The sequence below is a fragment of the Cynocephalus volans genome, chromosome 3 (genome assembly GCF_027409185.1).
Source record: "Cynocephalus volans isolate mCynVol1 chromosome 3, mCynVol1.pri, whole genome shotgun sequence".
NCBI lineage: Eukaryota > Metazoa > Chordata > Mammalia > Dermoptera > Cynocephalidae > Cynocephalus > Cynocephalus volans.
This window is the reverse complement of record NC_084462.1, coordinates 168205594-168230675: the sequence shown is the minus strand read 5'-3', so window position 1 is coordinate 168230675 and position 25082 is coordinate 168205594. Positions and strand designations below refer to the sequence as shown.

The 25082-nt window shown below is 40.0% G+C and overlaps 1 protein-coding gene across 1 annotated transcript in view; it reads left to right on the top strand.

Annotated features, from left to right (window-relative positions):
- KCNK10 (potassium two pore domain channel subfamily K member 10) overlaps positions 1–25082 on the top strand; it is a 123591-nt gene that overhangs the window by 76393 nt on the left and 22116 nt on the right. The window contains exon 4 of the mRNA XM_063091092.1: positions 2499–2659. Within this exon, the coding sequence (XP_062947162.1) occupies positions 2499–2659 (161 nt within the window). The remainder of the gene's footprint in view (positions 1–2498; positions 2660–25082) is intronic.

The window sequence follows — 25082 nt, the reverse complement described above, 5'->3', positions numbered from 1 at the left end:
TCTAACAGGCCTAGTATAAATAACCATGGCCCCAAATCCAGAAGTGTGGCCCTCCCATTGCCTCAGAGAAAACTTTCAAAGCTTAGGTGCTGGAATTTTCCTAGAGTAACAGGGTTGAGGGTCAGACAGTTCACCAGAGGCAGAGAACACAAACACACATGTGTCCATGCACAGGCTATAGCATTACTCAAGGATGGCGATTACTTTCTGTCCATTAGGAAGTGAGTCAGCAAAGAAAGATGGCCTTAAATATATTTAAAGACTTATTTGAATATTCCATCATGAATTCCCTTACTGTCAAACTTTGCTTTAATTTTATTTTAGTGATCTGATCAGAAAAACACTGAACAAAGAGGCCTTTGTAACAATGATGATGATGATGATGGTGATGGCGATAATACTTTGCATTGGTATAGTACTTTACAGTTCACTGATTTTTTAAAAAAAATATTTTCCTTGAATCCCTCCAACCCTAGAATTTGGAGAGGTACAGTGGGTCTAATAACCAAGTAGTATGAGGTAGAATTGGATCTGGAGCCTCCAGCTCCTCATTTCTCTCTGATGTTCCTTGGATGACACCAGAGATGTTCTGTGAGCACAGTACCTTACCTGGGTGGGGTGTGGGGGGGTCCTCTCTGAAAGCTGGAGGAAGGGTGTGCAGCACTTGTCCAGGCTAGTAAGATGCCTGTTCAGCAGGTGCAAAGCCTCTATACGTTTGCCTGTGCCTGCAATATGTTTCTTTTTGAGACACTCAGACTGAAAGAAAACCTATATTCCCTGAAATCAGGCAATTGTGAGAGAGTTGAGTGAATCTTCAATGTTTCTACAAGGTACTAGAATGTTTCCAAGAGTCATCATAAACCTGCATAAAGTGAAGCTGTAGAGGTAGATTTATTATGTCTTCAATAGGGCTATGTTAATGTAAATCAGATTATTCTAGAGGGGAATATTTGGAAAATTTTTTTTATCCAGGTTCCTGAAAGCATCTGAGAAAGTTCCCAGAGTTCTTTTGCACATTTAACCAAAATAGTAGTGAGTAACAGAAATACAAGATTAGGAAGGCTTGCCTGAATATTCTCGTAAGAAAGGGAAGCTGTAATTTAGATAATTCATGATAAGAGGTTTGAATGATTCTGAACAGAAAATTGAAAACAAAAATAGCCAAGTGATTCATCCCCAAAGGCAGAAATCAACACTGAGTTCTCCAGGCGCATAGGATGATGAACGATGGGCCAACCATCAACATATTCTTTACTGTGCTACCTTCCTGACGTGCGCATAACCCTGGACCCAACAACACACCCATTGCATGCATTCAGAAACAGGCCCACATGAGTTATTCGAATTTGGGTGAATGGTTAGGTGACCATCTAGACATCACTTAGCATAAGATTGTCATACTAACAGGCATGAAAATGAATATGAGCTCACTTGGACTCTCATCTCTATATAAATTGTGCTGATGCTATAAGCCTTTTTCTTCCAGCATTACTTTATATAGACTAGGCCCAATACTATACATAAGTTACTTATGTAATTGCAAAACTCTTAAGAATGTAGATGTTGGTGTTTTCAAAGCACTATGTAAGTACATATTAATAGATCTGACTACAAAAGGGCCCCCTTGTATTCAAACACCTGTTCCTCCGATAAATATTTATTTCTCACCTGATTATCCTTGGTGCAAGAGGTAGGGGGTAAGAGAGAAAGTACTCAGAGATGGTGTGTAGTTCCCAAGAAAGAGAAAAAGAGAGCCAGGCACTGCTAAACTTCACTGTCAGTGGGGGAAAGAGACACAAAGTCTTTCCTTTCCTGCTTTGTACTGTTTTCAGACTTCCCAACGTAGGGCTATAGTCATGGGTCCTTTCTGAATTTGTACTAGACCCCATTTCCTCTTCAATGTAGCTCACTCATCACCCACAAAGGCAAGTGATGAAGACAGCGGTAGTCTGTCCAGGTCCACCTGGGGATGGCCACAGATAAGACTGCATAGGAGAAGCTCTTGGCAAATCTACAAAAGGCAATGGTGGATCCTTCCCAGATATTCAGGGCTCCCTAAACAGACATGTCCATGATGTTTGGTATTTCTGAAAAGGAGAGTACCATTTTACATCAGAAATGTAATTCTGGGATGCTGGCCACTTAGCTCAGTTGGTTAGGGTGCAGTGTTAAAACACCAAGATCAAGGGTTCAAATCCCCTTACTGGCCAGCTGCAAAAAAAAAAGAAAAGAAAAAAGAAAAATGCAATTTGAGTGACTGCAGACTTCCTAAAGTATATTAAGATCCAGGAAACCTTAAAACTGTTAACAAGGAGAGAAGCAAGAGGAACAGTGGAGCAATGTTCTGAATTGTATAGAGCCTTTAAAACGAAGTTCTACTCCCTAAGGCTCATGAAGTAGGAGGAATGTACAAACCTTTCTAAAAGTCTGTGGATCCTTTGGTCAATGCTCTAATTTCTCTGCCACTCTCCCTTTCTCTTTTTAATATTTCTCACCAGGGTATGGGAATATTGCTCCAAGCACTGAAGGAGGAAAGATCTTTTGTATTTTATATGCCATCTTTGGAATTCCACTCTTTGGTTTTTTATTGGCTGGAATTGGAGACCAACTTGGAACCATCTTTGGGAAGAGCATTACAAGAGTGGAGAAAGTCTTTCGAGTGAGTACTGCGTCATATTTAAACCCTGACTGCTGTGATCCAGTCGGCGTTAGCCTGTCAGGATCCAGAGGCATTATCAGGGGCATCATCTGCTTTCAATGGAATGGTTAATGTTACGATCCTGTTTTCTATTTTGGCCAATGGCAGTCAGAGATATTGTGCCTAAACTCCCTTCTCTTGAATAGCTTCCTACTTTAGAGTGGTATTTCTGGAATCACAACACAAGAGGGTTAAGTACGTATGGATTTGCCAACACAGACTTTATGAAAAGGTGAGACAAACTGAGTTTCTCCTTAAAAATGGAAGATGAGTTCCTTATTGTGTTTGCAATGAAGTAGAAAATTGTGAATCCATCCATTTTGTTATTGAAATTCCTTCACTCCATTTTATTTCCTAACACAGTGTCTTCAGGCTGATCCTGGCTTCTTCTAGAATCCTACCTTCTGCAGACACTGCTCTGTATTTTGCACGTCTCCTAATGGCCCCTTCCTTTACCCCCTGCCATGCCAAGTGCTTTCTCAGCAGTAGTACCCTGATGTACTACTTCATACTAAGGTGTTGATGACTGATATTGCCTTAGTGGGTTTTTCCTTCTGGTTATATTTATCTTTAAACAAGGGACAAAAATCTCAACTTAAGGACTTTATTTACTAAAGTCGGCAATCCTGATATCACTGACAGGCATGTGAAGTAGATGCGTGATTGGACTGGGGCTCCCAATGCCCTTTATCTCACACCCATTTCTATGATTTAACAGAACACTTGTTTTGCTTAAGTGTAAGGTCATTTCTGCTGTTTTATTCAGTATTGACCTAATTCTTAAGTCTTTCAAACCTTTTTCAGAGACTTCTTTCTTTTGATGACTTTGTTTTTAAAAATGGCATATTGAGATCTTTTGCAGAATCTAGCAATAACAGGCAAAGAAAGATCAGTGGTAAGCTCTCCAGCTCCACTTTTCTCCCTCTAATATAAGAACTCTCAAATTGTGAGTCCAAGGCTCTCTGTTTCTGAGATCATGGCTTATACTTCTCTTTAGAAGAATGCAAGGGAGTGCCCCAGATGAGCAGTTTCAGGAGTTTACTTTATTTTTTTATTTCAAAAAATTTTTATACTATGGTGGGAGGAATAATAATGCACTACAGCACTGTAACTGGGTTAGGGCCACCATTTATTTATTTATTTATATTAGCATATTCATTATTACAAATTGTAATTATTCTTTATGCCCCTTACCCGACCAATCATTCCCCAATCCCCCTCCCTACCTCCCCCCATCTCTAGTATCCTAGGGTTTGTTCTCTCCTTCTGAAAGTTCAAAGTATTATTGTGATCCATTCTTCCTTCCTTCCTTCCTTCCTTCCCACTTATGAGTGAGGGCATACAGTATTTCTCTTTCTGTGTATGTCTTATTTCACTTAACATAATTTTCTCCAATTGAGAAACAATTGTTGCTGAGAACAGCAGAATTTCATTCTTTTTTATGGCTGAGTAGTATTACATTATGTATATATACCACATTTTCCTTATCCAGTTGTCTGTCGATGGACACTTAGGTTTGTTCCATATCTTGGCTATTGTAAACAGAGCTGTGATGAACATGGCAGTGCAGGTATCCCTTTGACATGATGATCTCCATTCCTTTGGGTGTATACCCAGTAGTGGGATTGCTGGATCGTATGGCCGTTCTATCTGTAGTTGTTTGAGAAACCTCTATACTGTTTTCCATGATGGCTGTACTAATTTACAGTCCCACCAACAGTGTAGAAGAATTCTCTTTTTCTTGCATCCTCACCAGTATTTTTTATTCTTGATCTTTCTAATAGTAGCCAGTCTAATTGGGTGAGATGATATCTCAGTGTGGTTTTGATTTGCATTTCTCTGATGATTAGTGATGTTGAGCACTTTTTCATGTACCTGTTGGCCATTTGTATGTCTGTCTTCCTTTGAAAAATGTCTTTATCTCCTTTGCCCATTTTAAAATTGGATTTTTTTTATTGTGTAGTTTTTTGAGTTCCTTATATATTCTGGATATTAATCCCTTGTCAAATGTACAGTTTGCAAATATTTTCTCCCATTCTATAGGTTGTCTTTCCACTCTGTTGATTGTTTCCTTTGCTGTGCAGAAGCTTTTTAGTTTGATATAATCTCATTTGTTTATTTTTTCTTTTGTTGCTTGTGCTTGTGGGGTTTATTCGTAAGGTCTTTGCCCAGTCCTACTTCCTGGAATGTTCCCCGTATGTTTTCTTTTAGTGATTTTATGGTTTCGGTCTTATATTTAAGTCTTTAATCCATTTTGAGTTGATTTTGATACACGGTGAAAGTTACAGGTCCACTTTCATTCTTCTGCATATGGGTGTCCAATTTTCCCAGCACCACTTACTGAAGAGGCTGTCTTTTCCCCAATGTATGTTCTTGTTGCCTTTGTCAAAGATCAGTTGGCTGTATGGGTTGATTCCTGGGTTTTCTATTCTGTTCCATTGGTCTGTGTGTCTGTTTTTATGCCAGTATCATGCTGTTTTGGTTATAATAGTTTTGTAATATAATTTGAAGTCAGGTAGTGTTATGCCTCTGTTAGAGCCAGCATTTATAAGCTCATTGATCTTGGGTAAGAGATGCCTCAGTTTACTCACTGGCAGTAGAGGATAGCACTTGAATTTACTTTATGAGGTTTAGGTTGTGACTAAATGAAACAATATGTGGAAAAGAACTTGGCACAGGGTAGACACATAGAGTTCAGAGCTACTGTGTGTCTGTCTCCAAGAAAAGCCCTCAATAGCAGGCTAGCCACTCATTCAGGTTTCATCTGAGCAGCTCCATGGTGTGTGAATTTTTCTGGAAAGTCCTACAACCTTTGTTCTATCATTGTTGGCTGGCCAGCACTCGTTAAAACATACACCTGGCTCCTCAGTGGTCACTGTGGAAACCATCGGTGCTCAGTGTCTCGGCTTCTCAGGTGTTTAGGTCCCCCTATACCAGCCCTGATGACCCTGACTCCCAGAGCTGTTTGAACTTTTCAGAGGTGCACTCTTAGCCATTGTCTGCTGGCACCTGAGTTAGAAAAAAAATGAATTTGGTGGTTTGAACACTCAGGCAAACAGAATTCAAGTGGAGAAATGATTGATCTGGGATTTTTATTTTTATGTAGCTTCTCTAGATCTCAGTTTCCTTATTTGTAGAAGGGAAGATTGGACTAAAAGCTTTTGGAATCCCCCTTTAGCAAAAAAAAAAATTCTTGTTATTGTATTCTAAATGAGGGAAGAGGTTGCAATCCTTTTGACTGCATCTGCAACTAAATTTGGGGGCTTAGTCTCCCCTAATCAATTTCAGACTCCCAGTAGAGTGTACTATTTTCCCTCCCCTTAAAGCTGCCTCTCAGACAGATCATTCAGCAGATTCTGGGGCAGAGCCTTAAAAATCTCACATTTCATTTTTATGCTGATTGCCCACTCAGTTCCTTGCAGCACCATCAAAGACCGGGAGTCTTTTTTTAGGAAGGCGAGACGGATGTATATCATTGAATTGGCAGCACATAATGGATGCATTTGCCGAATGTTGGAAGGTGCTACTGGGAGGGGTGACCAAACTCCAGGAGGAATATAAGCACACTTCCTGAGTATGCAAATAAATGATTCTGGAGCAGTTTGCTTGCTGCATGTAAAGTTTTGGTAGAAAATCTCAGAGCTCTGCCATTTATTTAAACTACATTTAAAAGGCCAGTTACTCTTAGGTTATTATTTGAGAAATGAAAATTGTTTAAACCAACAAAGCTTGTCACCTGCTCAGTGATTATTGAGCCTTTCTCTTTATCTGTTATGTTTTCTATCAGCTCTTAGGAAGAGAGGATTATTTGTGGAGTAGAAATAAAGTATAAAGTCAGCCTTCTAGGTGCCTGTATCCTGACGTGACTCTGGTTTGAGTAGCTGAGGACTGAGTACTAAGTATTGCTAAGTACTTTATTACTTAGGAAGGCTTTTGTCTGCAAAGTAATAAAATGCCTTACTGTTGGGGTTTTTATGGGGTGAGTAAATAAAAATGATTTCTTCCCCTCTGGAGTTCAGAACTAATTAAGAAATTGAGAAATCAGATGGAGATCAAAATGTTGGTTTTATTGCTGATCAACTGTCCAGAGAATGTAGCTTTAGTTCTGTTGAAGAAAGGACTTGCTAACCACTTCGTCTTGAATTAGGACTTTCCTGCTGTGTGAGTTTACCCTGGCTGTGTAACAAATCACCGTAAAGGTAGAAGCTTAAAACAACACCCGTTTTTTATGTCACAGTTTATGCAGGTCAGAGGTCTGGAGGGCTTGGCTGGTGGTGTGCTCAGAATACCACAAAGCCAAAATCAAGGTGTCTGCCGGACTGGGCTCTGGATCTGCGGGAGGATGTGCTTCTAAGCTATTCAGGTTCTGGCAAAAGACAGTTCCCTGTGGTTGTAGGACTGAGATGCCTGTTTCCCTGCTGGTTTTCAGCTGGGGACAATTCGCAGTCTCTGGAGGTTGGAGCATGGTCTTCTCTGTCTTCGAAGCCCTCAGTGGTGTGTCGAATGCATCTCATGCTTTGTGTCTCTCCGACTTCCCCCTGCCCCTCTGCTGCCGGCTGGAGAAAGCTCTCTGTTTTTAAGGGCTGATGTGGTTAGATCAGGCCCACAAGGACATTCTCCCTACCTTAAGGTCGATGGTTCCTTATCATGTAACATAGTCATGGCTGTGATAGCTCATCCTATCACAGGTTCTGGAGATTGGGTGGGACATCTTTGGGAGCCATTGAAAAAATTCTGTCTCCCACGTCCTCTCAGTCATAGAGTCGTAAGCAGCACAGGCCTCATTAACAAGGACAGAGTTTGCCCCGTTAACCTTGCTATGCCATGGAGAGCAAAACAGAGTGCACCTTTTTGCAGGCAGATGATTCCAAACAGCCAAAGAAAAGGGCTGAGTCGAAGGTGCCCAGATGCTTCTAAGTCCACCAGGTAAGTCACTTGTCTGGTTGAGCAGTGGGAATAGAGGCCCGGGGCGTTTCTGTAGATAAAGTTCCTCTATGTGGAACATGAAGTCAGGTAACCTATCAGATATGCCCAGATTTGTTTTCTCTTTCTGCTCTGTTCTCCTTGGCATGTTGGCTTTTCATTCCTCAGGCTGGTCACCTCATGGCTGCAAGATGGCTGCTTCATGGCCAAATATCACATTTTCACCCACCCTCATTTAAGGCAAGATAAAAGTGACATTTCAAAAAAAATTTTTTTAGATAATTTTACATTCACAGCAACACTGAGAGGAAAGTACAGAGATATCCCATATACCCCAGTCCCCATACTACATACATAGCCTCTCCCATTATCAACATCCCCTACCAGAGTAGTACATTTGTTACAATCAACAAATCTACATTGATACATGATTTATCACCCAGAGTCAATAACTTACATCAGGATTCACTCCTGGTATTGTACATTCTATGGGTTTGGACAAATTTATAATGACATGTATCTACCATTATAGTATCATGCAGAGTATTTCACTCTCCTAAAAATCCTCTGTGCTCCTTCTATTCATCTCTCCCTCTCCTCTAACCCTTGGCAAACACTGTTCTTTTTATTGTCTTTGCAGGTTTACCTTTTCTAGTGTATCGTATAGTTGGAATCATACTACATGTAGGCTTTCAGATTGTCTTCTTTCACTTAGTAATATGCATTTAAGTTTCCTCCGTGTCTTTTCATGGCTTGATAGCTCATTCATTTTTAGCACTGAATAATATTTCATTGTACCACAGTTTATTTATCTATTCATTTACTGGAGATCATCTTAGTTGCTTCCAGATTTTGGCAATTATGAACAAAGCTGCTACAAACATACATGTGCAGGTTTTTGTGTGGACATAAATTTTCAACTCCTTTGGTTAAATACCAAGGAGTGCGATTGTTGGATTATATGGTAACAATATGTTTAGTTTTGTAAGAAACTGCCACACTTTGTTCCAAAGGAGCTGCACCATTTTGCATTCCCACCAGCAATGAATGGAAGTTCCTGTTCCTCTGTATCCTCATCAGCATTTGCTGTTGTCAGTGTTCTAGACGTTGGCTATTTCTAAGTGTGCGGTTGTATCTGGTTGGTTTAATTTTCATTTCCCTGATGACATAGGACGTGAAGCATTTTTTCATATGCATATTGCCATCTGTATGTCTTCTTTTGTGAAGTGTCTAAATCTTTTGCCTATTTTTTAATTGGGTTGTTTGTTGTCTTACTGTTGAGTTTTAAGAGTTCTTTGTGTATTTTGAATAATAGTCCTTTATTAGATATATCTTTTGCAGGTATTTTCTCCCAGTCTGTTGATTGTCTTTTCATTCTCTTAACAGTGTCTTCAATAGAGCAGAAAAATTCAATTTTAATGAAGTCCAGCTTATCAGTTATTTTTTTCATGGATGATGCCTGTTGTCTTATCTAAAAAGTCATTGCCAAACCCAAGGTCATCTAGATTTTTCCCTATTTATATTCTAGGAGTTTCATTGTTTGGCATTTTACATTTAGGTCTGTGATCCATTTAAAATTAATTTCTGCGAAAGGTGTAAGATCTGTATCTACAGATACTTCTTCCATATGGATGTCTAGTTGTTCCAGCACCCTTTGTTGAAAAATCTATCTTTCCTCAATTGTGTTGCCTTTGCTCCATTGTCAAAGTTGACTATATTTATGTGGATATATTTGGGTGCTTTCTATTTCATTGATCTATTTGTCTATTCTTTCTCCAGTACTTCGCTGTCTTGATTACTTTAGCTTTATAGGAAGTCTTGAAGTCAGTTAGTGTCAGTCCTCTGACTTTGTTCTCTTTTGTGTTGACAGGGATTCCTTTTATGGGTGAAAAATCTTTGGCTACCGAGTTGACTGTCAATACTTGTGTATAATGTGATGATCAGATCAGGATAATTAGCATATTCATCATTACAAAACATAATCATTCTTTGTGTCCATTAACCAATTTTTCACTAACCTCCCCCCTTCCCACTTCTAGTAGCCACAGTTCTGTTCTCTCCTTCTGAAAGTTCAACATATTATTGTGATTTCTTTCCCTCCCTCTCTCTTTCTTTCTATTTTCATGTACCTGTTGGCCATTCGTATGTCTTCTTTTGAAAAATGTCTATTCATCTCCTTTGCCCATTTTTAAATTGGATTATTTGATTGTTTTCTTGTTGTTTGCATTCCTTGTATATTCTGGATAATAATCCCTTGGTGGACGTAGAGTTTACAAATATTTTCTCCTATTCTGTAGGTTGTCTTTTCACTCTATTGATTGTTTCCTTTGCTGTGCAGAAGCATTTTAGTTTGTTATAATTCCATTTGTTTGTTTTTTCTTTTGTTGCTTGTGCTTTGGGGTCTTATTTATAAAGTCTTTGCCCAGTACTACTTCCCGGAGTGTTTCTCTTATGTTTTCTTTGAGGAGTTTTATAATTTCAGGCCTTATATTAAGTCTCTAATCCATTTTGAATTGCTTTTGGTATATGGTGAGAGATATGGGTCTAGTTTCATTCTTCTACAGATGGATATCCAGTTTTCTCAGCACCATTTATTGAAGAGACTGTTTTTCTCCAGCATATGTTCTTGTTGCCTTTGTTAAAGATCAATTTGCTGTGAGTACTTGGATTAATTTCTGCATTCTCTATTCTGTTCTGTTGGTCCATGAGTCTGTTTTTATGCCAGTATCATGCTGTTTTGGTTAAGATAGTTTTGCAGTATAATTTGAAATCAGGTAGTACAATGCCTCTAGCTTTATTTATTTTTGTTCAGCATAGCATAAAAATAGCATTGGTTATTTGGGGTCTTTTGTTGTTCCACATGAATGCTAGGATTGTTTTTTCTATTTCTGTGAAGAATGTCATTGGTATTTTGATGGGGATTACATGGAATCTGTAAATCACTTTGGGAAGTAGGTACATTTTCACAATGTTAATTCTTCCAATCCAGGAACATGGGATGTTCTTCCATCTTTTTGTGTCCTTGTCAACTTCTTTCAGCAGTGATTTGTAGTTCTCATCATACAGATCTTTCACCTCCTAGGCATCTTATTTTTTTAGTGGCTATTGTAAATGGGCTTTCATTTTTTCCACAAACTTTTTATTTTAATATTTTATTTATTTTTTATTGTAACATAGTTGATTGTACATATCTGTGGGATACAGAGTTGAATACCAATACCTGTGTGCAATATGTGATGCTCAAATCAGAATAATTAGTATATTCAACATTATACAGTGTAACCATTTTTCATGTCCCTTCACCAATTCCTCCCTTACCCCTCCTTCCCTTCCCCCTTTCTCACCTCTGCTAACCTCAGTTCCATTCTCTCCTTTAGAAAGTTCAGTGTATTATTGTGATTATTGTATCTTTCTTTCTTGCTTCTTTTATTATTTGTTTATTTTTTAGCTCCCACTTATGAGTGAGGACATGCAGTATTTCTCTTTCTGTGCCTGGCTTATTTCGCTTAATATGATTTTGTCTAAGTTCATCCATGTTGCTGTGAATAGCAGTATTTCATTCTTTTTTATGGCAGAATAGTATTCCATTGTGTATATACCACATTTCTTTATCCCGTTGTCTGATGATGGACATTTAGGTTGGTTCCTACCCTTGACTATTGTAAATAGAGCTGCAATAAACATGTGAGTGCAGGTATCCCTTTGACGTGATGATTTCCATTCCTTTGGGTATATATCCAGTAGTGGAATTGCTGGATCATATGGCAGCTCTATCTGTAGTTGTTGAGGAAACTCCATACTGTTTCCATAATGGCTGCACCAATTTGCAGTCCCACGAACAGTGTAAGAGGGTTCCCCTTTCTCCACATTCTTGCCAGCATTTGTTATTCTCTGTCTTTTTGATAATAGCCAGTCAAACTGGGTGAGATGCTGTCTCAATGTAGTTTTGATTTGCATTTCCCTGATGCTTAGTGATGTTGAGTATTTTTTCATGTGTCTTTTTGCCATTCATTATCTTCCTTTGAGAAATGCCTATTCAGCTCCTTTGCCCATTTTTCAATTGGGTTATTTGTCTTTTTACTGCTAAGCTGTCTGAGTTCCTTGTATATTCTGGATATTAGTCCTTTGTCAGATGCATATTTTGCAAATATCTTTTCTCCCATTCTGTAAGTTGTCTTTTCACTCTGTTGTTTTTTATGCTGTGAAGAAGCTTTCTAGTTTGATATAATCCCATATATTTATTTTTCCTTTTGTAGCCTGTGCTTTTGGGATCATATTCATAAAGTCTTTGCTCATTCCTGTGTCCTGAAGTGTTTCCTTTATGTTTTCTTTTAGGAGTTTTATAGTTTCAGGACTTATATTTAAGTCTTTAATCCATTTTTAGTTGATTTTGGTATATGGCAAGAGGTACAGATCTAGTTTCATTCTTCTACATGAGGATGTCCAGTTTTCTCAGGACCATTTATTGAACAGGCAGTCTTTTCCCCAATGTATGTTATTGGTGCCTTTGTCAAAGATCAGTTAGTTGGCTGTAAGTTTGTGGGTTGATTTCTGGTTTTTCTCCTCTATTTCATTGGTCTAAGTGTCTGTTTTTATGCCAGTACTATGCTGTTTTGGTTAGCTTTGTAATATAATTTGGAGTCAAGTAGTGTTATGCTTCTGGCTTTATTTCTTTTGCTCGGGATTGTTTTGGCTATTTGGGGTCTTTTGTTCTTCCATATGAATTTTAAGATTGTTTTTTCTATTTCTGTGAAGAATGTCATTGGTATTTTGATGGGCATTGTATTGAATCTGTAGATCAGTTTGAGTAGTATGGATATTTTCACAATGTTAATTCTTCCAATCCAAGAGCATAGAACATCTTTCCATCTTTTTGTGTCCTCTTTAATTTCTTTCAGCAGTGATATGTATTTCTTGTTGTAGACATCTTTCACTTTCTTGGTTAAATTTAGTCCTAGGTATTTTACTTTTTTTGGTAACTATTGTAAATGGGCTAGCTTTTTTGATTTCATTTTCTGCTGGTTTGTTATTGGAGCATAAAAATGCTACTTATTTTTGCATATTGATTTTGTAACATGCAACTTTACCAAAATTGTTTATCAGCTCTAAGAATTTTTTTGTAGAGTCTTCAGATTTTTCTATATATAGAATCATGTCATCTGCAAACGGGGACAATTTGATTTTGTGTTTTCCAATCTGGATGCCCTTTATTTCTTTCTCTTGCCTGATTTTTCTGGCTAGTACTTTCAAAACTATGTTAAATAGGAGAGGTTAGAGTGGGCATGCTTGTCTTATTCTTGCTTTTAAAGGAGAAGCTTTCAGTTTTTCCCCATTCAGGATGATGTTGGTGGTGGGTTTGTCATGTATGCCTTTTATTGTGTTGAGATACTTTCCTTCTATACCTAATTTGTTGAGAGTTTTTATCATGAAGGGATGTGGAATTTTGTCAAACACTTTTTCTGTGTCTATATCTCAATATATGGTTTTTGTCTTTGATTTTGTTGATGTGGTGTATCACATTTGTTGACTTGCATATGTTGAACCATCCTTGCATCTCTGGGATGAATCCCACTTGATCATTATGTATAATCTTTTGGATGTGTTGCTGTATTCTGTTTGCTAATATTTTGTTAAATACTTTTGTGTCTATGTTCATCAAGGATATTGGCCTGTAATTTTCTTTTTTTGTTGCATCTTTCCTTCTCTGGTTTTGGTATCAGGGTGATGCTGGCCTCACAGAATGAGTTTGGGAGAATGGTCTCCATTTCAATTTTATGGAATAGCTTGAAAGGATTGGTTTTAATTCTTCTTCAAAGGTTTGGTAGAATTCAACAGTGAAGCCATGCTGTCCTGGGCTTTTCTTTGTTGGGAGACTGCTGATTACTCCTTCAATCTCATTGCTTTTTATTGGTGTGTTCAAGTTTTGTGTTTTCTCTTGGTTCAGTCTTGGTAATTTGAATGTGTCCAGAAACTTATCCATTCCCTCCAGATTTTCAAATTTATTGTTGTATAGTTGTTCATAATCATCTCTAAGGTGTTTCTGTGGTATCAGGTGTACTGTATCATTTTTCATTTCTGATTTTTATTTGGGTCTTCTCTCTTTTTTAGTTAGACTAGCTAATGGTTTGTCTATTTTGTTTATCTTCTCAAAAAAACCAACTTTTTGTTTCATTGATCTGTTGTATCTTTTTTTGGTCTCTATTTCATTTAGTTCTGTTCTGATCTTAATTATTTCTTTCTGTCTGCTAATTTTGGGATTGGATTGTTCTTGTTTTTCTAGTTCTTTTAAGTTGTTTATTTGGAGTCTTCCTATTCTTTTGATGTAAGCATTTATTGCAATAAACTCCCCTCTTAGTACTGCTTTTGCAATATCCTGTAGATTTTGGTATGATGAGTCTTTATTTTCATTTGTTTCAAGAAATTTTTTGAATTTCTGTTTAATTTCTTTTTTGAGCCATAGGTCATTCAGGAACATATTGTTTAATTTTTATGTATTTGTGTAGTTTTCAAAGTTTCACTTACTATTGATTTCTAGCTTTAATCCATTGTGGTCTGACGAGATACTTGAAATTATTTCAATTTTTGAAAATTTGTTGAGACTTCATTGGTGACCTAACATGTGTTCTATCTTGGAGAATGTTTCATGTGCTGATGAGAAGAATGTATATTCTGTAGTTGTTGGATGAAATGTTCTGTAGATGTCTACCAAATTTATGGAAGAAAAATCTTTTCCAGAATTTATGCTGCAGACTTCCCTTTCTGTCTCATGGACCAGAACTGGGTCACATGACAATTCCCACCTACAAAGGAGGTTAGGAAAGCAAGTATCTGACAAAGAACAATTATATTGCCATTGACTTAGAGCAGTGATTCTCAAAGATTGGTCCCTCAACCATCAGCATCAACATCCCCTGGACCGTCAGCATCAGTATCCCTTGGACCAACAGCATCATCCTCCTGTGGATTATCAACATCAGTATCCCCTGGATCAATAGCATCAGCATTCCTGGACTAACAGCACCAGTACCCCTTGTATTATCAGAACCAGTATCTTGTAGACTAACAGCATCGACCTCCCTTAGACCAACAGCATCACCATGCCATGGACCAGCAGCACCAGCATCCCCTGGACCCTCAGCATCAGCATCCCCTGGAAACTTGTTTGAGATGAAAATTCTTGGAGGGGTTGGAGCCCAGCAACCTGTGCTTACCAAGCTTTCCAGGTGATTCAGTGCTTGCTAAAGTTTGAGAACCCTTGGAGTATAGGAATTATGTTTCATTTCTTGGGGCTGTACACATTGCTGTGATGAACAGAATTAGAATTCTGTGGGTTAAGCAAATGACAGAATCTGCCACAGGTGTCAATTAACTGCTAGCCACAGAGACCACTCATAGGGAAGCTGTCTTCTCTCTCTCTTGTCATAAGTTAGGTGGCCTTTGGCATCCTTGAATCGGTCAGGAGAGGCTAGCTTAATCTATGGTAACAAATAAAGCACTCATTCTCACCCCTGGCAGGGCTGCTGCAGCTCAGGCAACTCTCCAGGCTCAACGGTTTGCTATGAGGAAAGGGGCAAGCTGTGTATAGCACGCTGGCTCTTCAGAGTTCTGGCTTGAACTAGTCACATGGTCCTCCAATGGCAAAGGGAGCCCAGAATGCATTCTTTGATCTCCAGGAAGTGGAGGGGATGGGAAAATTGGCGATTACTAGTATTGTCATGTGCATATTCCCTGAGATGTACCTCTGGGCCCTACTCTAGGGTGAGGGTGACAAGCATCCTGGGAATCTAGATGGCCTCTTCATAGCTCTTTGGAGAACACTACTATTGTGAGACTCATTTATTTCACATCTGAAAAAATGGATTTGTTAAGCAACTTGCATGGAGCTACATAGTGAGTTGGTGGCAGGGCCTGGATTAGAATCAGAAATCCTGCCTTAACTTCTTCCAGATGGGCTGAAAATATTTGATGTCAGATGTATTAATCCACAGCAGGAAACCAATGTGGTGTTTAGGATTCTTTTAACATACCATGCTAATTAAAGTAAAAATAATTCTTCCTAGGTTTCCAGGGGAAAATCTGGGCAGTTAGCAAGGAAAGATAATTATTTGGGATTAAGCAGGGTTGACACCAGATTCCAAAGCAGGTTTGGAAGTGGGCATCCTCTCTCCCCCCTGCTGGGGGCTGGCTGTTTTGTGGGGCCAGGCTGACTGTCATTTGATAGGATTCTGTAGGAAAACTGGCCAGATTTTGGACTGGATCCCATTTTCTTGCTCAGAGCTGGCCTTTGGTAGGAAGCAGTCATCTCTCTTTATCTGGCTGACCAGAAGGCTTTCTGATGTTTCCTCTGAAACCAAGGGACCTACTTTTTCTTTTTTGGCCTTTTCCCCCAAGGATATGGCAGAACTGTTTATTTGCCTTTGGAGCCAAAGGAGGCTGGATGTAGCTGACAAATAATAATGTATTACCTTAGACTTATCAGTGCCACGATTGCTTGGGGACTTTAGAGCCTGCCAAATGTTTAAGACGGGGCGATGCCAATCTCAATCTGCTAATGATGTTCAATTAGTGGGCTAATCAATCACTTTGGATTACAGGAAGGGACAGGTGGTGGAAGCCAAAGACTCCTGCAGGCCTCTGCCACATGTTTGGCATGGATCAAAGAAAGACTTTAAAGAACACACTTGGAAGGAGGCTTCCGTTTCTCAGAAGGTGTCTTTCAGCTAGCACCCAGAAGCAAAGGGGTTAACTTAAAATAATTATTATTTCAAGCAGATGAAAATCCCTAGTTTGGAAACTGGGTGTTATTTTCAGCTCTGTGGGTTCAACTACAATTCCAATTTCTATTAGTAGTGAAAATGTTCACTCAGTATTAGTTATGCACACCAGTATTGTACCCAAATAGGCACGGGAGGAGGCCAAGGTGGGAGGCTGAGTTTTTAGTCTAAGAAATGACTGCTTTTCAGTAGTGTGGAAAAGATGTAACATTGATGAAATTTAATTTACAACTTTGTGAGAGTACCCATGTATCTGGGTGGGTGTATGTGTGTCTGTCTGACTGTATAACATGCCTGTACTAGCGTATATCATATTATAAACTCCTGATAAATAACTCAGTGGGATTAATGTTACATGGATAATATGAGTTTATTTTTATCAGAGAAAACACCCTGATTTTAATGTAAACAATTGCTTCTTACTTTCCCTAAGGGGCTGGAGGGAAGTGGGAGATAATTGTTTTAAAATGCAAAAAGGCAAATAATTTCAAAGCTTTATCAACCAGATCTCTTCCACATTAGTTTAGGGATATTGTCTAGCTTTAATGATAGGCCCAGAACGTACATTTGGGATGATCTGCATAACTGACATCCACAAAACAGACTATAATCATCCATAGAACAGACTATAGCCATAAAACACCTCCTAATGACAACTTATGACGCAGTTTTCCCATGGATGCCCCTTTTCTCTTTCTGTAATGCAGGATTGCTCAGCTTTGGGACTATTGACATTTTGATCTGGATCATTCTTTGTCACGGGGTTGTCCTGTACATTGTAGGATATTTAGCAGTATCCCAGGCCTCTGCTCACTAATTCCTATCATCACAGCCCACAGTTATGGCAGCCAAAAATGTTTCCAGACATTTCTAAATGTCCCCTTGGAAGTGAAATTGCCCCAGGTAAGAACCACAGCTCCACTGGGAGGTAAGAGGTCAATTGCTCCACAAGCCCCAAGGTGCACGCCCTGGTCCCCTGCCTGAATCTTCCACATGAGCTATTGTCTCCACTAATGGTCCTAATCAGTTCTTCATGGCCAGCGCCATTCCTACCCAGAACTTGCCTCTCTCAGATGGGTCCTTAAAGAGGGCTTTGGAGATTTTATACTCTGGGAGTAAGACTATTTCTTGCCAGTAAGGGCAAATGCCTGGAGACTTGACTCTGATGAGTGCACATAAAGATGGATCGTTGTGCTGTTATTCTCCAGCTGGCCCTAGCTCTAGATGACCCAGCAGGGACTAATCTAGTGGATGATCCTTTCTTTTCCAGTTTAGCTTTCATAACTGTCTGGGGTCTCTTCGGTGTTTCTTGTTCTTTTCTAAAATCATGATAGAAGATTTTCATGGCCTTTAAAGTGTATCATTGCTCTTTCCTATAAACAGTAAAGTTATCAAACTTTGCCTAAAATATAACTACATCAAATACTGCCTGTATAGTGTTCAGCATTCAAACATTTTTCAGGTAGCTTTAACAGTTTCTCTTTTTAATTTCCGGCAGGTAACTTCTGGGAATCTGATTGTTACTTTGGGGTGGGAAATTACTCATGAACTTCTATGCATAGGGATCTTTGTAGAGAACCTTGGATGTATCTTTTGTTTAATAAGATTTTGTTGATGTGAGACTGAGTATTATGACACCTCAGGATCCAAGTCTAGAGATAAATTGCTAACCTGTTTTGAGGGTTTACTTCGTGCCAGTCACTGGGCTATTGGCCTTACCTAGCGTAAGGTGTACAGCAACCCTCTAAAGGACACCATTTTTGTTTTTTAATTTTATGAGATTGAAATGCTTCTGTGACCTGTCCCAGACTGGTTCTATGACCTGTCTAAGGTCACCCAGCATATAAGTGACAGCGCAGGGATTCTAGACCAGGTCTCCTTATCCCTGGGTGCATGCATAGACATAGTTATTCCGCTATCCTTCCTTCTTTCTCTTTTAATGTAGGAACAGCATCTGATGGTTCAGAAGAGTCTTCATAAAAGGTTTAGTAAGACCTGGGCACAGATAAAGATAGCCAGTTGAGAGTAAGTTGATATTAGCCCTGTCTTTATTTGCCTTCAAAAGGTTTTAGTCTTCCAACTTTGTACTTTGTATCAGTATGTTGAATAGGATCAGAGCCTCTGAATCTTCTTCATGTACCTGCTCTACTCCCTAATACCAGTGCATTATTAGCAAATATCTCTTTCTTGGTGTTCTCTATTCCTGGAGATTAATCTAGGATTTAGATGGCTCCTTGTTCAAGTTTAATACTACTATGTGATTAAAACAAAGGTGGGTTTATAGAAGAGGAGCCTATTCTGTCCCAACAGCTGGCTCGTTTTTGTCCACCTCTGCAAGAGCAGTTGTCAGGCAGTGTTACTCTCCATTCTCTGTCCTGCTACCCCATCGCTCCACTTTGTACTACCCACTCAACCTTGAAAACAAGAGGGAACACACAGCTCAGAGCTGAGCCTCCTGGTAAGTGGAAGCAGGTGGCCCTGCCCTCAACCGTTCTTCTTTCTCTGGATTCACTGGATTGCTTTGACACTGTGCTTCAGTGGCTTTGAGAACACGGAGCTTGAGGGCGTCAACAACAGGACTTTAGTTCTCATTGGGGATTTAACTCAGTCCTAAATTCAAAGTCTACTTTGGCAATAGTCTTGAATGTCTTTTCCTTTTGAAAACCATTTAGCTATTTCAGCTTGTCTTTCAGATTTTGCTAGTTTTCCCTGAGGCTTCTGAAATTCTTAAGACATCTCCATTCTCTAACAGCTGCTGCAGCCTTCTTTACCTTTTCTGAGAGAAAAGAGGGAGCATGTGGATGACGTGTTGGAAAAAGTGGCTGCAGTAGCGTGTTTTATAACAGGCAGTGGGTGACTGTGCTGTTTGTCCCTGTGGCCTTTAATCCCTGTGCCTTGGTCCTCATTCTTGGAATAGTGTTGTAAACTCCTTACCAACAGTTAATAGGTGTTGCAGACCATACAAAAACCATCAAACTCAAAGACTTTTTGGAATATTAAGGAGAGAACCTACTATGTCTGAAGTTTAATTTAGGTATTTCGGTATGCTGACTGGTATCAGCGATGATAACATCCATGTTAAGGGACCCACCAACACCGTCAGCAGAACATACGTGCCTGTTGGATACATAGGGCGCTTGGAGCGAGGTTTAATGTGCTTTCCTTTCCTGCTGACAGAGCACAGACTTGAGTCAGAGACATGAGTTTATATCCTGGCTGCTCTCCTTACAATCTATTTGACCTTGAGCAGGCTACTTACTCTCTCTCAACCACACCTTTGTGGTCTGGATAATAAGATAATAATGTCCTCCTCTCAGGAGAGTTGTGAAAGCACCTAGTACAATACCTAGCACACACTAAGTGCTCAATAAATACCAGTTTTCTTCTTCCTTTCTTCTTTTGTGTCTAGATTCAAATCCTTTACGAGTGAACCCAAGACAAGTCAAGGAACATTTCCCTTATTCAGTGAGAGAAGATGTGGAAGATCACAGCAAGGCCTTTTGTCTTTTTTTCATTTTCTCTGAAACAGTTTTCAGTAACTGTTCAGTTGCTTAATCCGGTTGAGAATTGTGTTGGAAGATAGCTACAAGCGAGGAGTGAGGGGAAATAGATTTGTGTAAGACAAAAAGGGCTAAAGCTCTGCTTTGTTTCAACAATGAAGAGTCACCAGTAACTATGCTCGAAAATAATAATAGCTAACATTTATTGAGCATTTACTATGGGCCAGGCCCTGTGATAACTGCTTTATATTGGGGATCCAATATCACCCCCCAAAACAGCCTTGTGAGGTGGGTCATACTATCATCCCATTCTACCTATGAAGAAATTGGGGTGCAGTGAGGTTAAGTAACTTGCCTATGGTCATGCCTCAAGAGCCCAATGGGAATTCTAACCCTCATGCTGTGCCTGTTTGCTCTAAAGCACCGTGCCACATGGCCTATTGGCTCTATAAAGTCTTCAAGCACTGTGTTCAATTTTTCATGATTTGTTACTAAATCTCACTGATTTAGGCCAGCTTTGTTTCCATGCTTTGATCCAAGTTCCCAAGCCATTTGGACAAAAGGAATTTGGTGACCTGATTCATTGATATATTTTTTCTTTCTCTGTGTTAGCCCAGCCCTAAAGGAAAGTTGTGGAAGAAGTTTTTCCTAAATTGTCATCCAATAGAGGAAACTACCTAGAAAATTTTATGGCTATTCATTATGTACTAGGTCTTGCCCACTGGAGAGATGATCATTTCCTAGAATCTCAAGGGTTTTATTTATTAGAACATTTTATATCTTTGTACTTTGAGGCTACCAAAAACCCAATGATGCTTTAGGTCTACCACATGGTAACTTGTATCTAAAACTTCCAGTTACAGTACTTTTGAATTATGAATTTAATGCACTTACATTTTTATTAGCATCATAAAATCAGCTTAATAGGTGGATGGTTTTTCATGGTCACCCTTTTATCACCAATTTTCACAGATTAGTTTGGTTCCTCTGGAAGGCACTGATTTAACAGAATAATAATCCTTTGTTCTTTTAGAGAACTCTTTACTTTTAAGTTATGTTTATCAATGTAAAAAATTCTTTTTTTTTTAACATTTTATCTTCATGCTAACTCTGTGAGCCAGCAACAGCAAGAAATAACCCACTCTAGTGTAGCTTCCAACAAATTAGGTTCCTGAAAATTGAGAGATGCCCTTGTTGAGTTAAGCCTGTCCATCACTGAGCTGGGCATATAATCTGTGTGTTTATACTAGGGTGGCACCGAGGACGATTTCTTCATCCTCAGTAGTCAGTAGACTGGCATGTCAGTAGTCATCAGAAAATTCTGGGTAGCTTTAGGACTTTTTGTTTCAGGGAAAGGAAAATGTTTAGAACACATGTCATTATTGAGAGGTGTGCCAATGTTCTGAACCACCACCCCAAAGATGCAACTCCAACTGTGGTAGAACAGAAGAGGGACAAGTCCCAGGGAGGCCACTCATAAATATTCAGACTAGATTGGCACTACCCACCTTGCCTGGCAGTTAATTGACCCCTAATGAGCTGACAATAGCTTAACCACTCTCCCAGTCAGCATGCTACATCTAGAACTTTGCAGATTACAAAAACTGCTGTACTTGTGCACTAGGAGGAACAAAACAGAAGACAACCACCATACAGCCTTCCACCTGTGAAGTTAGACCAGAAAGGACAAAGTTAAGAGAAAAATAACTCCAGTGCACATGATGAGAAACTTCAGAAACTCAGGGATGCATGACAGGCAGCTGATGCAATCTCGCATTGGCCTATTAGGCCTCGATTACCCTAGATCCTCCCCTATGACTGAGTATTTGTCCCCTTACTTAGGATAGAGAAACACCCCTGTCCCAGAACAACATATAAACCCTCCCCTTAGGAATCCGGAATCCATGATGTGCTTCACTTTTGAGGTCGCCCCCACACACTTCTGTGTGTACTTTCGCTGCACAATAAAGTTCTGTTGTTTGAATGTTCCATCTGTCTGTCCCCCTCTTCCTTTTTCTTTCCCTGCATGAGTGCTCACTGTGATGTGGACTCCACTCGGTCCCATGAAAGGTTCTCCTTCCTGGCTTGACCAAGAACCTGGAACTGCTGTCCAGTATCACTGTGGGAGGTGACAGCATGACACTCTTCAGTGGCTCTGATGGCTTCACATGGCGAGAGGCAGTGACAAACTGAACTCTCCTGAATTGAATCCAGCCTAGGAAATGTGCATTCCTGTTAGAGGAAATGCACTTTGCGTTTCTGGAGGGGGGAATGCATTGCTTTTTATTTTCTGAGAAAAGCTGCATCTGCGCATCATAGTTTGAATGGTTTTGCACTGTGTCTTGGAAGTTGACAGCTGAGTTCTAGGCTCCTGTTAATGTAGAGCTGTAGTTCTCACCCTGTGGGTGGTGGCTCCCCTGGGGTGTGAGGTGCTATTTTAAAGGATCAGAGAATCCTTTTGTACATCACGCATTGCTGGTAGACAAAATAAACAATATGTCTCCTTCACATCTGTGCTGCTCTTTTTCAAATGTGTGTAGAGGGGGTGTCATCAATAATTCATTTAAAGATATTTTAAAGGAAGATTCCCAAATTTATAGTATCTCTTTATATATGTATGTTTTTACCATCAGTTGATACCAAAAGTTCTACTGTTATGTGGGGATCGAGGAATTAACTTTTAATCTTCAAAAGGGATTCCTGTACTCTGAAAAGTTGAGTACACTGACTTTTCAGATTAGCACACAGTTTCCCTGTCATTCTGGGTTTCCTTTTTTCCATGGAATGAACACTCTGGCCATAGTCATTGTTACAAAGAGGTTCTCTTTTCCTGTAAGATAACCCAGGAGTTAGTTGGATACTTTAGAACTGCTCCAACTTTTTCTTTATGCCAGTTTTTTTTTTATTGTGGTAAAATATGCACAACACAGAGTATAACATCTTAACCATTTTTAAGTGTACAGTTCAGTGACTTTAAGTACATTTACATTGCTGTGCAGCCATCACCACCATTTGTCTCCAGAGCCTTTTCATCTTCCCAGCAGTTTTTGTAATCTGCAAAGCTGGTACCCGTTAAACAGTAACTCCCCTCCTCACCAGCCCCTGGCAACCACTATTCTATTTTCTGTCTATGCATTTGGCTGCTCTAGAAACCTCATGTCAGTGGAATCATAGAGTATTCGTCCTTTTATATCTGGCTTATTACACTCAGCATCATGTCTTTAAGGATTCATGCATGTTGTAACTTGTGTCAGAATTTCTTCCCTTTGCAAGGTTGAATAATGTTCCACTATATGTATATACCACATTTTATTTAGCTGTTCATCTGTTGATGTACATTTGGTTTTTTTCTACCTTTTGGCTATTGTGAATAATGCTGGTATGAACATGGGTGTATAACTGTCTGTTTCCTGTTCCTGTTTTCAATTGTTTTGGTTATATACCCAGCAGCAGGATTACTGAATCACATGGTAATTCTATTTTTAATTTTATGAGGTACTGCCATGCTGGTTTACGTAGTGGCTTCCCCATTTTATATTCCCACCAGCGATGCACAAGGGGTCCCATTTCTCCACTTTCTCGCCATCAACACTTATTATTTTCTGTTTTTTTTCCCCCCAGCTTCTATAAGCCGTAAAGAGAGTGTTTGGAAAATTGCTGTCTGACTGCCCCTAAGTCCTGGCTGCTCCAACAGCCGTTCTCTTTCATTGGGTGCAAAGTGGAGAGGCTGCGTCTTATGCCTGCCTCCCTCTTGCACCTGCCCTCCCGCCCTGCCCTCCCCTCCAGTTGTGTCCCTGTGCTTCTTCCCATCCCTGCTTCCTCAGCTCCTGCCCTGCAGCAGAGCTGGTGGGACGGTGGGCGCTTCCATGCTGGGCAGACTTGAGCCTCTGCATGCTGGTGACATTCATTTTCTACCAGGGCTTTTTTCTACTCCAAAATCCTTTTATTCACCTCTTAATGATTCAGTGTCTAGTTCCCCACTGTGGCTGCTCCTTCATACCTTCATCCACAGGTCAACTTGATATGCAATGATCAAATGGCACCTTCTGGATTCTCAATGACGTGGGGGTATGGGGCAACAAACAAGAGACAGTCCTTTCTCCCAAGGAGAAAACAGACATGTATAAAGACCAGCGTCTGTACTATTGTGCAGAATGATACCAGGGCGCTGAAGTCACACTGTCCGAAGGCTGAAGCCTTGATCTACTTCTTACCAGCCCTGGGACATGGGCTGTGCCTCAGTTTCCTCATCTGAAAAATGGGAAAAATGAAGAACCTGCCTCTTTTGGCACTTGGTTGATGCATGAGAGAAATGCCTGGCACATAGTTAGCACTTGGTAAGTGCCATTTCCTATTATTATAGCATGCTCTCAGCTATGAGAGCCCAGAGGAGGGACTCATGAATTCTAGCTGTGTATTTGACCTCTCATAAGCACTTGTCTATCTTGCTAATGGATTGTTCTGTTCAAGTAAAGCATAAGGGCCTTGAAGCTAAGTGCTACTGTGCCTTTCTTGTCCTGTGCCCTTGCAGCACCCACTCAGTGCTAAGCACTTTGGAGGTGTTCAGTACTTATCAATTGCAGATTGATTGGAGGGGAGAGAAACATGAACTGGCACTTTCTGCGCACCTGGAGTGTGTATGCTATGTGGCACCCCCGACACAGCTGAATGAAGAAGAGATGCTCACGGATGCCTCCTCTGTCCTGCCCTTCCTGGGCAAGGGCTGGGAGGAGGGTGGGGCTGGCGAATTCGGGGGGATCCACAGAGAGGGCAGGAACCTGTGAGCAGCAGGGCTTAGGCCTGGGACAGAACTTCAGTGATCAGTCATTGCCCTGGAGGAGAAGATGCGTGGGCCATGACTCAGTGAGCCCCTTTGAAAGTAAAAAAAAAAAAAAAAAAGAAGGGAAGAATACAGTACAGGTTGGTGGCTTCTGCGGGGCCACACTGAGCTGCCATTCTGTCTGCGCAAAGGCAGAAGGTTGTGCTCTGTCTCCATCCTCCACCCTTGGCTGCTCTTCACCAGCTGCAACTGTTTACACGGATATGTGCATAATATTCTCCCACGTAGGCAGATAAAAAAAGAAGAAAAAAATTCAAAGAATGAAAAGGAATGTATTTTAGATGCATGCTGACTGCCTGTCAGCTGGCCTGCACTCTACTAGATCTTGGACACAGAGACCAGTTCGT